General features: G+C 37.4%; 1 protein-coding gene across 1 annotated transcript in view; it reads right to left on the bottom strand.

The window, feature by feature from the left end:
* The window catches only part of LOC149780347 (uncharacterized), a 218,306-nt gene that overhangs the window by 141,234 nt on the left and 59,747 nt on the right, over nt 1-17,325 (bottom strand). Inside the window, exon 4 of the mRNA XM_089936197.1 lies at nt 11,541-11,807. Coding sequence (XP_089792323.1) covers nt 11,541-11,807 — 267 coding nt within the window. The remainder of the gene's footprint in view (nt 1-11,540; nt 11,808-17,325) is intronic.

Consider the following 17,325-nt stretch of genomic DNA (forward strand, 5'->3'; position numbering starts at 1 on the left):
CAGTTCCATGACAAAAAGTACAGCCTGCTTTTCTGTAATTTTGTGTCATTTTCATAGCTGAATATTTCAATACAGGATTATATTTTATGTCTTATATATGTTATTGTTTTCACTGATGCCTTATGCATGTGTTTCATGCTTGATACTTCGAATTTTAAAATTACTTAGTTATTTTAAGTGTCAAGCCAGACTCTGCACATCATGTTGTATATACTGTATATATTGTACATAACAGATAGAAGGCCTCAAGGTAGATTAGTTCTGTAACTAACTGAGTTACCTTCTCTAAATAAAGTCAAGTCCTTATTATTATTATTATTGAGAGCCTTCCATGCTGGAACTTAAATTTATCATGTTCAAGTACGTTTACCATTTCCCCGTAGAATTTATTTTGAAATTTGAGTATGTATAATTTACTCCCTGTATACTACTATGAAAATAAATGCAGCAGAAATTTCACTGTAAATTTCATCTGTTCTCCTTTACATTTTCTACCAATGGCCATAAAGCACATGTTCTTCATGCCCAAGCTAATCAAAATCCATGAGACATTTATATGAGCCAATAAAATTGACTGCACTATGCTTCTTTGGCAGTGAGCACACTGTCTTCAGTACACTTTTGAATCACTCAGTTTAGTCCAACATTATCTCATTTTTATATCTTGTGTGTTCTTTTTTATGTGCAAAGCAGGGAACTTTGTTGTGGCAAAGATGAAAATTAAGGCTGAAGAGCACAGCCTAGAATAAACCCTGTCACATCTGGTGGCAGGCAGACTGGCATCCTTATTTCTAACCTGAAAGGCTTCTGTCAGGATGCTTTCTTGCAAATTTGGTTTGATACTGTTCGATCATTTTCATTGAGTCAATTGAGTTTTTTTTTATATTTACTGGCATGCTGTAATGCTGCCATATTTGAAGGCAGACTAGCAAAATTTGAAGAAATTCGACAGCCCTCTATGTCAGGATGCTTTGTGTCAAACTGGTCAAATTCAAGATAATTGGGCAACTAAAGTTAATGTATGGAAACCAAATTAGTAACAGACAGATAAATTGCTGGAAACAATACAACGTAATATGTGCTGTCTTATAGTGGGTGTATATAAAATTGAAATGTTGTCTAATGCAGGACATTGTCTTTCAAATTTTGTCAAATTCTGCAGATGTTTTTGGTTGACAAGTTTCAACTACACTTTTTACTCACTAAGATTATTTGATATTTCATGTTAAGGAAATAGTGACTTTCTTCAAGACAAAAACTGGCAGCTCACACAGACATAGAATTCATTTTAAAGGCTTTTCTATTTTTAGTCATGGTAAACATATCAGACGGCAGAGCAGATCTGAGCGTCCCTTGAACAAATTGGGGAGACTTTTATGCCAGAATGTGATAGTGGTATAGTGGGGCATTTTACAGACAATGGGAATTACCATTACAAGAACCCCTGGGTACGTATACAGACACGATTTATATGGACAAATGGCACAGCTGAGGGTTTATGCAGACAAAAGGTTTGGGCCTATATATGGACAAGGGAAAGTGGAATATAGGTTAGGTTTTGTATAGGGACAATAGGAATGATGACATCAGTACATTGGCAACAATGTGGCAAGGGGCTGACCTCAATCGGACCAAACAGCAGGGGAAAAATATTGAACTGGATAGAACTCCTGGCAGGCCTGGCGGAACGTAGACATAAAACATACATATACATACATACATACATACACACACACACATGCATACATACATTGATGAACATAAAGCTATCATAAATCTATCACACCTAAAATATAAAATCTAGTAAAAAACATTTTAGGCAACAGAGTAAATCTTTTTGAGGCAGTGGAGTGACCCTGAAAAGGACCTTTGGGTTTCTTCTTATAGTTTCTTCTTTTTCTCCATCATCTTCTGAGTTCTGATATTGTCGTCTTATTTTTTCATTTTTTCCTTCTCTTGTTTCTCATTCTCCTCATCCTTTTTCTTCCTCCTTTCATTTTCTTCTTCATTTTCTATTTTATCATTACACTCCCTCATTCGAATTAGTTCTTCATTCTCCTTCTCCTCCTTTTCCTTCTTTATAAGTTCACTTCAAATTCTTTTTCCTCTTTTCAAATTGTAATTTCCATGGCCAATCTGTGTGGGCCATTAAGTCCCAAACTACATTTTCACTGACATTTCCTCCACTATGTTGACAGTATCAAGCACCTCATGATTTTTAATAAATTTATCTATGGTTGCTTGTCGCCATCTTGAATTCAAGGTTGAATGGCACAAATGATGAATGCTGAAGTTTATATACTTCAAACACAGACCCTAACACTCACTTCACATCTTATCTACTATCCACACATGGGAAGAGGAAGAAACAGATAACCCAAAATCTACTATCCACACATGGGAAGGAGAAAAAATAAGCCCCAAATATACTATCCACACAATGTATGAACCCGCATACAAACCCCAAAAATACTATCCACACAACCTATGCACACACATACAAACCCAAAATCTACCATCCACACACTAAAATAATAACCTGGGGGAATTAACAAGTTACAGGTCCAGTTTGGGGGTCCCTTATTTTCATGGTTTATTCTACATTGGTATCCAAGTAGATTTGCATCTCATCCTCATGAACTTCCATCATAAAAGTGTTTTGATTTGGAAGGACATTTAGGAGTTGTGTAGGATGAATTATTTCCACCAAAGCCACTTCCCAATGGGCTTCATGATCTAATTGGATGGCCTGAGGTAATTTGGCCATGTAACAGCACAAAGTATTGTTGGGAAACACCTCCACAGAATTCTCACTGGGTAACATTAAGTAAAATTGGTTATTGTTGTTCTTAGTTCCAGAGTTCTGCTGTTCGAGTGGTCACCCAAAGTGAGAGGAGTGTCTAAAAGAGGATTTTTATTGTTTGAGTGGTGACTGTTGGGAGAGTGACTGCTGTTGGGCACAAGACTCCCGTTGTTCCCGTTAGAGGAGTATTTCAGGGAAGGATTGGGGAGAAGGTAAGCGATGCAACTGCTCCTTAAAATGGTCCACAGTTGTTTGTCTCCTTGTTGCAAACTCAAATTGGCAATGGCAGCATTGATGACACAATATACCACTAAGATTTGGCAGAAAAGACGATTTGCATCTTAGGCAGTCTTTCTCCACACCACACCCACAAGAGTTGCTTTTGTGGATCTTTCAGAGAAGAACTAGGGGAAGGAGTGGTCACTGGTAATTGAAGCTGTGTTGAAGGGCATGATGGTCACTTCTTTTTATAGTCAATGACTTGCGAAGCGATCCAATAATCAAAACTGGGAGGATATCCTTTCCAACGTACTTTGACTTCTTTGCCATGTCGTTTTTCCACTTTTGGGGTTCTTCATTTGAGAATGCTTTCGATGTCGTACACTTTGTCTTCTTTCTTGGTCATGCATTGTAACCTGGGCAAGTAAAACATTCCTTTTAACACTTCCCTGTTCATGTCTTCCAATTTATAAACTGTATGATGATGGCCTTGCACTCATTCAGTGACAGGAAGCAATTCGGTGGTCCAGTTGGTTATGTAACCTTTGGTTTTGCCAATGTGCACCCAATCTCCTGTTATCAACACTCCACCTTTCTTGGGGACAGCCACCATCGGGGACGTACCAAACAGGCACTTAAAAACAGTCATTTTTTTGTCGGGAGTCATGTCTTGGGGGCACATGCGATGCTCCATTGGTTAAAGATTGGTTGATGAGTAAAATATTTCCACATGCATTCTTTCAAGGTGCGTTGAAAATGTTCCATGATGCTGGCTATGGTTTTTGGGATTCTCGGTAGTGAAAAAATGAGTGCCAAGTTTCTTCAATTCTTTTTAAAAAGATTGGTTCAGAAATTCGGTGCTTTGTCAGTTTGCCATCAAAGAGGGTGAAGACCCCTTTGTTTCAACACCAGTTTGAGGGCTTGCACTAAGTCACTAATCAATTTAGAAGTCAATGGCACGACCCAGGCAGATTTAGAAAAAACTTCGATGACATAAAACAAATATTTGTAGCCATGATTGTAAATGAGAGACATCAGCTGAATCGGCTTGCCATTGATGATCTATACCCTCCACTTGGGTGCGACTTCTGGTAAAAGTTCATCGAATGGGTTTATGTAAGGTGTACATGGCTTGTTCTGCAACTATTATGCACTTGAGGTAAATGGAGACTTTTCAGTCGAGTTAAGGCAGCAAAATGCAATTTCTGAACTCTTGTGTATCCCGCAGGATGGGCTGGATTGTAGTAAATGCTAGCTAACAACTTTTCCATTTATGTTAATTGGTCACCCACTCTTCACTGATGCTTCTCTTTTTTTCGGGTGGTATTTTCTTGGATTGTAATGCTTTGCGTGTCCAGGGAGCGATATGTGTTGAGGAGGAGGATGCCTCAAAAGGGGTAATCAGTTCTTATTTCACTTCTCTCTTCACCTTCCTTTTCTCTTCTGTGGAAGAAGATGTGGCCATCATCTTTGTAATCCATCCAATTCTGGATGAAGGTGGTGTTGTTAACTTGCATACGTTTTCTGATGGAGTTTGAAACTCTTCTTCTTCTCCATTTCCTGTCTTGGTCACTGGGGGTAGTGGTGGTGATGGACTTTTCATCAGGGTCTTAAAATCTTTCAGAGTCAGCTGAGCTATACATTTCATCTACAGCTTTCTGGTGCAAGAGTTGCAGTCGTTCCAACACTTGACCATACCGTTGTGATTTTTCCATTTCTGACAAATCGCTGCAATCCATCAATGATAGCAATTCATGTTGTAACTGGGACATCTCGGTCAAATGAGGATTGGCAGGTGAATGCGGGGTCTGTGATTCTTGTCAACGATGGTATTCCATCCATCATTTGTAAGGCACTAAAGTTAGTTTTTGTCCTTCCATCAGATTTCAATGATCATTTATGAGATCTTTAAACTCCAGAAGTCCCTTTTATCTTCTTGGCCCTTTTTATCTTTGAAGCATGGGTAAAATACGTCCCATGATTCCCAACGTGGGTCCTACTATTCCTTTGACAAGGGGACCTGTCAGGGGTAAAAATCCTCTGCATTGGACCAACATCTTTTTCTTTTGATCTTATGGGAATTTTCTTTTCGACCATTTGGCGAAGAACATGTCAATGTCTGGCTAAGCATTTTTTCTGGTGTTTAGACAAAGATATCGTGCATTTCAAGACATTTAAACAACATTCGCTCACGGTATCGATGACATCTTTGAATGCCGTTTGAATGAAGTTTTCTTGCATGGGTGGAGAAGCTTTGGACAGGACAGACAACATGTCCCCATGCTTGACTAAATGAGGAGGCAGTCCTTTCCTTTTCTTTCCTTTGGGGAGTGAAAAAGGATGTTTTCTGGTTTATTTGTTGGTTCCAGGACACACACCAAAAATACACTGACGTCAATGACTTGGCACACACACTTTTATCTTTTTTTGGCTTGATTATCACTTTGTCAAAAAGGTGATGATTTATTTTCTAAAATTGCCAAATAAAATCCTCCCCTTTGGTTGTTCTTCTTTTTCTTTAAATGACTGTGTCTTTTCTGGGGGTGATGTTGATGCTTGGCTAATCGCTTTTTCGCATGACTAGACTGTGCTTTTCTTTTTCCTTTTCCCTTTCAGACAGGAGAATGACAATGGTGACAGTATGCATTTCTTTGAGGGGACAGCTTTAAGTGTTCAGGAGCACAAAAACACTTTACCCATTCAGGTCTTTCTTATACTGGAATGCATCACCACTGATTATCGGTCCATCCTATCATTTTCATGGCAGGCATCACTCGATGTGCAGGGGTTTGCAAAGGACTAAATTGAGATAGTTCTTGCTTGGATAAATCCAGTAAACTGTGTAACATGCCTGATCTCTCTTGGACTTTGACTTTGGGGGCAGGTACTTTCTTAGCAGATGCCGCAGCTGCTAAATAGGCCGAGGGGTATGTTGATTGGCTTCAATATTGAAAAAGTGTGGAAATTAGCTGTTGGACATTTCTGTCTTTCCAAACGTTCAAGGCATTCAGTTCAAAGGCATGGCCAAGTAACTCATCAAATCTTTAAACTGCACTTGTCCCACTTGCATGGAAAAGATTTTGGCTCCATTCAAAGTCACATTTGGACGTTCAGTGCCTTGTTCTGTAAAGTATCTGAGAAGAAATTGTCCATTGTATCCCGCGAAATTGTGAGCCATCACTATGGCATGATGATGATAATCTCTGTAACGTTTTATGTCCTCTTGGCTCCACATCTCGTCTATGGGGTCTAAGATTCATTGGTCAAAATCAGCTAGCGTGTTAGGTCACCAAATGATTTTTCCATGTCCTCCAGGATTCTTGCTGCAGTGAGAGCAATGAATAAAGATAGGCTCTTTGATGTACTTATCGCATGCTCGATGAACCACGCAGAATTTAGGAATGTGTATGTCAGTCTCTTGCATGCATTCGAAATTGAAAAAGATGAAACTGCCTTTCTTTTGGTCATCTTCCTCTTGATGTTTGGAATGGTATTTTTCAATGAAGCATTAATGTTCCAACTCCATGATTTGGTGACAAATGTGACATCGGTTCTTTCCTGAACATGCATATGCCTTGGTATTATTGGTACGTATACCTTGTCCGCAAGTAGGGCACAGTCTCAAGAGCTGACAAGCACTTTTCTGCTGTGAACCCTGCAGCTTCAGATGTTGTTGGTAACTGGTAGGGCTGACAATGCACTTGTTTTTGTCCTTCATCAAGATGGGGTTTAGTGGCTAAACATCCCGAGCATTTTGATCCACAATGCCTTTGTTGCTCTCAATTGTTATAACCATACTCACATTTCTCACAGTGATAAATGTATCCCAGAAATGCATTGATACTGGTTGTTGTTGTTACTGTGGGGTTTAACGCCATTTTTCAGGACACGATAGGCTATACATGGCAGCCAGTATTAATGGTGGTGGAAGAACCCAGGAAAACCCCGGAAAGAACCACCGACACACGAGAAGTTACTGGCAAGCTTTCTCGCATACCCACATTGGCTGAATCCGAGACTCGAACCGGTGCAGACAGATGTGAGATAGCAGTGATCCGTAATGGAGAGCGCTTTAGACCACTCGGTCACTCGGGGCCCCAGTGATACTTGTAATGGTGTCAAAATGTTCATCATCATGATAGACATGAATGCATTTTCCGTCTTTAAAATCTTTGCCTTAAAACATACCCAGGTCTGCACACTTCTTGAGGGTGTACTTTCAAGGTGTAACATGGAGCCAAGACGTCATGCAATTTTTGCATTTCAGGATATCCCTACTTGCTGCAACAGGAGTTCTGCTTCTCATCTTTGTTTGGCGCAGTTCGATTTTTTAATAGTCTGCCAGGCTCTTTCCCATTCTGCTGTGTTGTTCTTGTCGGCATACGTTCATCCCACCACGATAGCCCTGGCTAAACTTATATGGCCTTGAGAGTTGTTAATTTGGATGAGGCGAAGGCTGTCTACCAATAACGCCTTTTTGCATCCTGTCCCTTAGGGGAGAGAAATGTGGATCATGAACAGTGTCACTTTTCCGCGGGTAATGTGAAACTTGTCGTTGATGACTTTGGAAGGTGTCAGTTTTGTCAGGCTGCTAAACTCGATCCAAACTGGTGATTTCAAACTGTCATGATGAATGGAAAGTCTCAAGTGATCGTCTTTTTTGGCTTCATATTGCTGTTTCTGTGTGGTTAACAAAGAATCCCACATCTCGGTGATGAACTCTTTTGCATTCTCCAACGGCATGTCAGACTTTAAATCTTTAAACTTAACCGTGTATGTGTAGGCCGTGGTTCTAAATTTTCTAGAGGAGCGTATTTCTGTCTCTCAAATGTGATATTAGTTTTAAGGGGTTAAGGTAGTGAAGTTTGGTGTAGACTCTCTGGATTCTGGTTCACTCATATCATCTTAATGAGTTTCAGCCAAGACTTCAGCTACTGTGGGAGGTGAAAGGTCACGCTTCTGTCTCTTACTTTCTTCTCCTTTCTCCATGACATGATGCGATCATTTTATCTTGACTGCAGAAAGTCAAATGACTACCTTTGAAATGCCATGGTGCCCTATATATTGATGTCAGGCTAGTGTATATATAAAGGGTTAGTGTCTTCCCTCCCCATATTCATTTTACTCTCAAGCCTAACAGACCGATGGAAGAGCCAACACAGACTGAACTTCTAATCAAAACTTTGTGACGTGTCATACAAAAATTTTCTTCAGAAAAGCCGACAGATTACTCCCGCTCCTTTCGAGATAAAAGTCAAGATACTTGCTATATGTCAGAAGAAAGGGCATTGGTCTTCAGAGTGTCCTGACCATCTAAAAAGCAAGACAGGTGTCAAAAGATACAAAAGTCAAGATACATGTTATTATTGTCAAAAGAAAGGACACTGGTCTTCAGACTGCCCTAATAAAGAACTGGAGGAAAAGAGGGGTTCCAAACAGGAAGATGAGGAAGAACCCTGACAGTGAAGAAATTATAAAACAGAGAGTGAACAATGGCACAGAAGGAGCTCATGAACTTTTCAAAGTGTTGTGAATTGAATTGTACATTAGTACCAGAATAGACCAGAAAGAAAAACATAAGTGTTTCTTAGTTTTTATCTTTATAATGATAAGGACCTACACTCATGCGCTCACACACACACACACACACACACATCATGGGAAAAAAAAGGGATTTTGAGGTTTAATTGAATTTGGCAAATTGGAATACTATCTCTTTTCGAGAGAAGTGGGTGGCCCTGAAAATGACCGTTGGGTGTTTGTTTGTCATCGGCTTTAACTGCATTATCCCTTTGCCACAGCCAAGGCCTACTTCTGGACTGGCTCCTGTCGATGATTTGGTAGAAATCACTAGTTTTGGTATCTCAGGCATAGCAGGTGTGTAAACAGGGTTGAGTTGTTTGGCTAAGGAAGATCTTTTCCTCTTGGGTTGCATTAAAGAAGTTTGATACATTTGTTTCAGACTCCTTAACTCTGCCAAAATGTCTAACAGTACCATCACCGTTTGACTTTTACAGCCCTCCTTTTCTCCTAGACCTTGTATATTCTCTGCTTCTTCTTCTTCTTCCTGTCATGTCCTTCTTCACTCTTCTTCTTGCTGTTGCTGTTGACGGAGAAAGGATTGTTCTGCTTCTTTCTGCTGTTGCGAAAATTTCTTCAGTTCTTCTATCCATCTCTGTGTAAAATTCTCAACATGTTGTATGGAAGGAGAAGGTGGCAAAGGTACTGGTACAGGAACAAATTCATGTGAAGAAGAGAGAGAATCCACCAAATCCCAATTAAAATTGGTCTCTTCTGGAAGTAAGACTGTACTGGTTTTGGTAGCCACTGCTATGCCATCACTTCTCCTCTCCATGACCGGTGCACCACAGTTCATCGTCTTCTGATTTTCCGTCATGTTCTAACTCTATTGCATGAATTCACTGCGCACGACGCCAGCGCATCTATATAGGGAATATGACAGGTAGGTCTCTTCAGATTGAAAGACAGACACCACTCTGTGACTGAATTTTTGTAACACATGTTGGGATTGGTGACAGAACTCAATCCATTTCATTTTGATCCACTCTTCCACTATAAATAACCGCAGTTCACTTCATCCCCTTCACCTGTTCTTGTCACAAGATGTGGACTAGCGATGAATCATCTACTCTCGTATTGTCAATGTTGTTCCGTACAGACTTACCCATGTATGTCAAATCATCATGGACAATCATCTGGATCACCGATACGAGCATTTGAAAAAGAAGGATCTATGTGGACAGACAGACAATGCTGTCTGAAGACAGTACTCCTCTATGGTCCAGAAGTCAGACAAAGTTTGAGGAAGAAAAAAAAGACCTATGCGATGCCCTTTTTGTTAATGGACTGGTGTTAACATAAAAACACAAAGGCCCTTTTCAGGGTCACTCCATTGCCTTGATAATATTTTGTATTTTAGGTGTGTGTGTATGTATGTATGTATGTATGTATGTATGTATGTATGTATGTCCCGCCAATCCTGCCAATCCCGTCAAGCATTCTATCCAGTTATATTTTTTGTCCCCCACTGTTTGGTCTGACTGAAATAAGCCCCTTGCAACATTGTTGCCAATGTACTTACATCATCATTCCTATTGTCCCTATATAATATCTAACTTATATTTTACTTTCCCTTGTCCAATTATATAGGCCCAAACCTTTTGTCTGCATGAACCTTGAGCTGTGCCGTTTGTTCATATAAATCATGTCCATACACATACCCAGGGGATCTTGTAAAGGTAATTCCCATTGTACGTATAGTGCCCACTGTACTACTTGTGATTGGCCACTTTTGTGATTGGTTTAGTTGTTTTTGTAAAACAAATTGAAAATAACAATCTTTGATGAAGGAAGGTGCACAGCCTTCCGGTCAAGTCACCTAAAAGAAAACAAATGTTTGTCAGACCTTGAGACTCTCATTTTGCATTGGTAATGTTACCAGCCTATGCTCTTAAAATAAGCAACAGAAAAACAAGTGAAAATGAGGAAAAAGAACTTAAGGTATTGCGAATTAAATCCCAAAATAATCAAAGAAATACAGAGACAAGTCATAATAATTTAATGTCCTGAATAAGACTCAGTACAGTCCCAAAGAAATAAAAAAAATTGATGGCAATGACGTGTATGTTATAGCTTATAGAGCGTTGATTTGTCAACAGTCTTTTGCTGAATCACAGTAATGTAGTTCCAATTTATCAGAGCACTTTTGTATTTCCAGAGAAAATAATTCAATAGTTTGAAGAAAATAAAATTCAGCCCAACTGGTCACAACATATTACAACTAGAAAGTGCCAGATGTTAAATCATGAATGACCAAGTCCTCACAATCACAAGATTATATAGTTCTCCACTTGATCTCGGGTCACATTTAGCATTTTCTATATATATATAAAGTACCTAATGGAAAATAACCTTCTAGAATGATCCTGATGTTTACAAAACAATAACCTGGACAATGTATAAATCACTTAAGAAACTCCAAAACTTTGACCCAAAAATAAACATATTTACCTCTTCTATAAATAATATCCTGATATTAAACCCATAAATAGAGAGAATAATTTAGCTATGTATTTGTTGTTTACAATGAATAAAATAAAAAAGTCAATCTGGTCAAGCAGAAATGAACTCAATTTTGGACCAGGTTAAGTCAAACATACAATGTTACATCATAATGAAATAAAAAAATTGTACACTAACAAATAAACAATTAAATATAAATAACAATAAGACTAAGAGACCAACTACTTCATTGGTGGGCAAGGGCATGGACTTTTTGTGGCTATAATTTATTTCTTTTATTATGATGCACACCCTGCATTCTGAAAATAATAGGGTCAGTCCTTAATAGATACATTATAGGTCCTTTCCACCAACTGTATGAACAATGAGACACTTCAGAAAGAGAATGAAGTATTCTCAGATGAAGAAAATTAAGAAATTCCATCATGTTTGTGTATTGGGGATGGGGGTAGCATCTGACTAAAGGATCACTTACTTTTCTCTTGTGCTGTCCACTCTCCAGATGATAAGGAAGCTTGACTGCATTCAATGTGGACATCTATCCCTTCAGTGCTTTTTCTCTCAAATATATTTACATCTTTCCCCAAAAGGCGCTTGGTTAATGTTGTTTTTCCCACTCCATAATGGCCTACAACCATGACCCTAATGTTGTAAACCTTTTCCTTTCCAGCTCTAAGAGCCTCCTTGTACATATCAAGGGATCTTGCATCCATTTTTAGAACCTCTGCTGGAATTACTGGATCTGAATTCAAACGAGAAAATGTAAAAAAGACATCATATGAATTCAAATATGTGATACCTGAGCAGAGAGGTCACATTAGAAGATATCCAAAAATTTGATCTGGAGATATTATCCATGAATCAAGATATATTTATCTACCCAGATATTAGCAAGAAGCAAATAAACAAAATTAGCAAGAATGATTCCATATTTATATTTAAACTGTACAACCAAATCCTTTCATAATTCAAAAAAAGCATAATAAAATCTTGATACAAAAGAATCTTGGGGGGTTGGTGTAAAAACATTCCAGCACTCCAATCTCTTTATATGAATATTATTCCTTCAATTTATTGCAAAAAAACATTATTATAGATATTATATTAATTGAAAAATGTAAATTATCTCAAGTTAAAAGAAAATATCACAGTTCAAAGGAAAATCCATGATGAACCCAACCCCCAAGTTCAAGCCTTTAAAAACATCCAACATAGCATAGCAGCCTTCATGGACAGTTCCCATTGTCTTTTACCCCTCCCTTAATAAATTCTAGGTAAATTGTGGGCCAGAGTGGGTGAGGATGACCATCATGATTCCACTCTCAATACTACTACTACTACTACTATTACTACTACTACTATTTTTATAATAATACTAATAATAATTATGATTGTTACAGTATTAGTGGAATAGAGGGAATATAGTAGGTAGGGGTGATACTTGTAGTTGCACTCTCAACAAGAGAAATAATAACGATAATAATAATAATAATAATAATAATAATGATAAGAATAATGATGATGAGAAAAAGAAAATGAAGAAGAAGAAGAATTATTATTATTATTATAGCAGGCCAGTGTATGTAGTGGTAATACTTATAATCCCACTTACAAACAAGAGAAATAATAATAATAATAATAATAATAATAATAATAATAATAATAACAAGAACAACAACAACAATAATAATAATTATAATATTATCATTATTATTATTATTAATAATAAAAGATAAGAATAAGAAGAAGAAGAATTATTATTATTGAGGGCCAATGCACCTAGTGGTAATATTTATACTCCCACTCACAAACAAGAGAAATAATAATAATAATAATAAGAAGAAGAAGAAGAAGAAGAAGAAGAATTATAATTATAATTATAGAGGGTCAGTGTATGTACTGGTAATACTTGTTATCCCACTCACAAAACAGAGAAATAATAATAATAATAATAATAATAATAATAATATTAATAATATTAATAATGATAATAAAAGTTGCTGAGTTAGATTCAAACTTTAAAAAATATGAGGGAGGAAATAAATCTAAAATTGTGAAAATAAAATTGTATCTATGAAATTTCGATATATAAAAAAATTGAAATCCTGACTTTTTTATACAAGCAAGGTTACACTATATTGATTTAATTCACTATCATCTGGCAGACTATAGTTAACTTCCCTGACTCAGGTTTTCCATTTGAAAATTCGTTTACTGAGATGCAAATATATTAATGTAATGACCATACTAAATTACCTTTAAATCTAGAAATAACAAATTTGTATCTCATAAACCTTGTCAGTTCCTAACAAATGTATGCACATAGTAAGTATATTAATGTATGAAATATACAATGAATCCATTCAAACTGACTTTCCATTTCTTCAAAACCAACCTTTAAGTCAATACAAAATACTAAGTCCAGCCATTTTAAAAATTGGGGTATATTGGATCCTATAGGCAGTGCCCATTGACTCCCACCCTCCCTTAATAAACTCTAGAAAATTTTGGGGGCCATAGCGATTGGGAGTAAGCAATATAATCCACTCTCAGAAAATTAACAATGGAACAAACAATAAAACATACAATTATCTAAATTCATACTCATGTACATTTAATTAACAATTAAATTTTTTAAAATAATACTAATTACATACAGACATATATACATACATACTCAATTATTATTTGCATTTTCATTTTCATCTTACATTTTATAATTTCAAATTTTTTTCCAAATGTCAATTGAAATCCTTGATATTAATTAATAAATTATGGAGTTTTATTTGTCACAACACACACACACACACACGCACACACATACATATACATACATACATACATACATAAATAATAATAATAATGAGGACTTTATATAGCCCTTAATCTTTAGAAGCTCTAAGTGCTTTACAACTTTAGACAATACCTATAAGATAAGATTCATAATAATATTATTACAAAAACAAACAACATGAAATTATAAAAACATTAAAAAAATAAAAAGCATGCTGAGAATATTTCAGGTAGGAAACATTATTAGGTCTTTAAGTTTGTTCTTGCTGTCGAAATAAGTGAGTTTTGAGAGCCCTCTTGAATGTGATTACTGTGTCTTTGTGTCTAAGTTCAGTGGGCAAATCATTCCATGTTGTTGGGCCCTGTTATGCAAAAGAATGCTGTCCATATGACTTTGTTTCCATACCTGGAATAATGAGCATACGATTGTCAGAAGTGGAGCGTAAGTATCTTGTTGGTGTGTACACATGAGTGAGGTCAGATAGGTATGTTGGACAGCTAGAGTCCGACAGTGAAATGTGGAACAGAGAACAAATTTTGTGTTTGATTCTGGATCGAATGGATAGCCAGTGTAGGGTACAGAGCAATGGGGAGGTGTGCTCTGATCATGGTACTCCATGTATGATCCGAGCAGCTGTGTTTTGAATTTTTTGAAGTTTTTGGAGTAGCTATTGAGATGAACCAGACAGAATTGAGTTACAATAGTCCAGTCTTGAAAGTACTAATGAACACACAAGTGTTTTAGTGGCATCAACTGAAAGATATTTGCGAATTGAGATGATGCGTCTCAGCTCAAGATATGCAGCCTTGCATATGTTCATGACAGGTTGGTGCAATGCGAGAGTACCATCCAGAGTAACACCTAGGTTTCGTACTGATTGTGTGAATTTAATGTCGGCATTGCTGGTATTTATTGTTTTAGGTAAAGGATGTGACTGAGAAAGTCTTTGTGTTGTGATCAGAATGGCCTCAGTTTTATCATCATTCATCTGTAGCTTGTTACCTGTCATCCATGATTTCACATCAGAAATGCACCTCTCTACACCTTTGATGGTAGCATCAACTTCAGTTGGGTGGCTAGTTTTGTATAGTTGTGTGTCATCAGCGTACAATTGATGAGACACTGGATGATGATCTATGACACTTGAGAGTGAGTGAGTGTATAGAATGAAGAGAACAGGTCCAAGAACAGACCCCTGTGGAACACTACAACATAGATCAACTGGGTAAAAAAAAAAAAAAAAAAAAAAAATGGCTGCCATGGTATGAGACTCTTAACCAGCTCCTGAAACATTCGGAAATACAGCTGTACAGAAGAAAATATACTAGTTATAAGTGTTACCAGCAACTAATCTGGGCAGTGCAAAAAGTGTCAGGGTAACTTAGTAAACTCAGTCTGTGGATATAAGTACAGATTTGCATTTTTCATATTCAGACAAAAGAACAGTAAAACAAATATGGCCACTTCTTCACTGTCTCAGTGGATCTACTCATATTTCAAATCAGATTCATCAGATTCATTTTCAGGATTTACCCAAGATGATCTCTTAAATGATACAAAGAATATAGACACACTCAATACTGCAGAGAAATATTCACTTGAAATAGATTCAACCTACCAAGATTGTGTAACACCAAAATCCAACATGGCTGACTCCTCTGACTCCTCTTCAGTTCCAAGCTTTCTTAAAATCCAACATAATATGCAGAGTATAACAATCACAGCTGACTCCAACAAAATTCCAACAATCAAGAAATTCTTGGATGAGAATCTACACTTCCAGCAGGGACACTCACACAATGGACTGATCTATAAATCCATGAATACAGATTCTGCCACAGTAACTCTATACATAACAACTGGTAAAATTCATGTACAAGGGCCAGGCTACACAGAATGGGTAAATTATTTTATCAGCACTTGTCAGCAAATGGTAGACAACACCAGATTGAAATCAATTACCTCTCAGCCAAGGGCTTCAACACCCATCCCTGAAGCCCACAGATTTCCAAATCCAGTCAACAGTAACACAGCTTTACATGAAATAAGCCAGATTGCTATCAATGTGGAGGAAACTCCAGGACCCCAGTTTATGATAGGTGCAACAAATTCCTTTGAGTTCCATGGAACCCATAACCAGCCTTGTACCTCCACACAGTGCTTAGTAGTGATAGGTATTCTCCAGGCCCAAGTAGAAAGGTTAGAACAGGAACTCTCTGCACTAAAGTCAAAGAGTCTACACAGTGTTCAAATGGATAAACCAGGTGCCAAAAAAGTGTGCCAGAAAACCCAGACAACACAATACACAGACATGTCAAAGGACCAGAAAGCATGTCAGGGCACTCAGACCATACCAAAACCAGCTATTAGAAAAAAATCTTTATGCACACAAACAGATGCAACCACACCAATTAAACAAGATGAGTCTCTTCTACAGGTATTAGATGGGCAGAGCCAAAAGTTAGCTAAAGCACATGCTGTAAACACTGACCATCATGTGACTCATTCGACATCAAGTCCAGGTACTGAAGAAACTGTTCTAAAGACAACCTCCAATTACCCACAACAAGGAGCTAAATTAAATACAAATACTAAATACAGCAGTCGCCAAACTCTCAGTCAGTCTAGTCATGGAAATCAAGAAGTTCAAACAATGCATCTGAACCCCCCACTGGTCAAAATCAACAACATAGTTAAAGACAGATCTCTTCTCATAGGATCATCAATAATCAAAGGAGGAAGAACAAGAGGGTTATATAAAACTGACGTAAAAACTCATAGAGGTGCTACTATTAACACTATTACAGAAAAAATATTGGAAATGGATATGTCACCATATCATACTGTAATTCTTCTCATTGGTGGCAATAATTACAGTAATGGCCAATCTTTGAAGGGCATTGAGGATGATTATGAAAGTTTGTTGTATGCCATCAGGTCCAAAAACGCAGAGTGTAAAATAATCATCTCAGGTCTACCGCCAAGAAGGGATGCACTTATGACTCAACTAAATGACACCATAAGTATGTTGTGTGAAAATTTCCAAATACTCTTTGTTCCGCAATACTGGACCTTCTTCAAAGACAATCGAGTGAACCAACAATTGTACCAGCGAGATCAAATCCACTTGTCCAACAGAGGTACTGCCATGCTCCTTAGGAATATAGACCAGTACATAAGACTTATAAAAGGGGTTAGGCATGAGTCAGACAACTGCTTGTATTGTGGAGAGCACGGTCATGTAACACAGCGGTGTCTGCATGGAAAACAGATTCGTTGCCATCTTTGTAACGAACTAGGACATAAGCAAAAGTTGTGCACATACCAATAGGTAGAAGGCTATGATGTACAGGCCTGTGCAACACATATCCAGCAACAAAATGCTTTAGAATATGTGTATACTTTTCAATGCAATAATTATAAATCTATAAACAGGTTTCAGGCACTATCTGATTTGTGTACAAAG

Source organism: Sinohyriopsis cumingii, chromosome 16 (genome assembly GCF_028554795.1).
Source record: "Sinohyriopsis cumingii isolate HCF-2022 chromosome 16, ASM2855479v2, whole genome shotgun sequence".
Lineage (NCBI taxonomy): Eukaryota > Metazoa > Mollusca > Bivalvia > Unionida > Unionidae > Sinohyriopsis > Sinohyriopsis cumingii.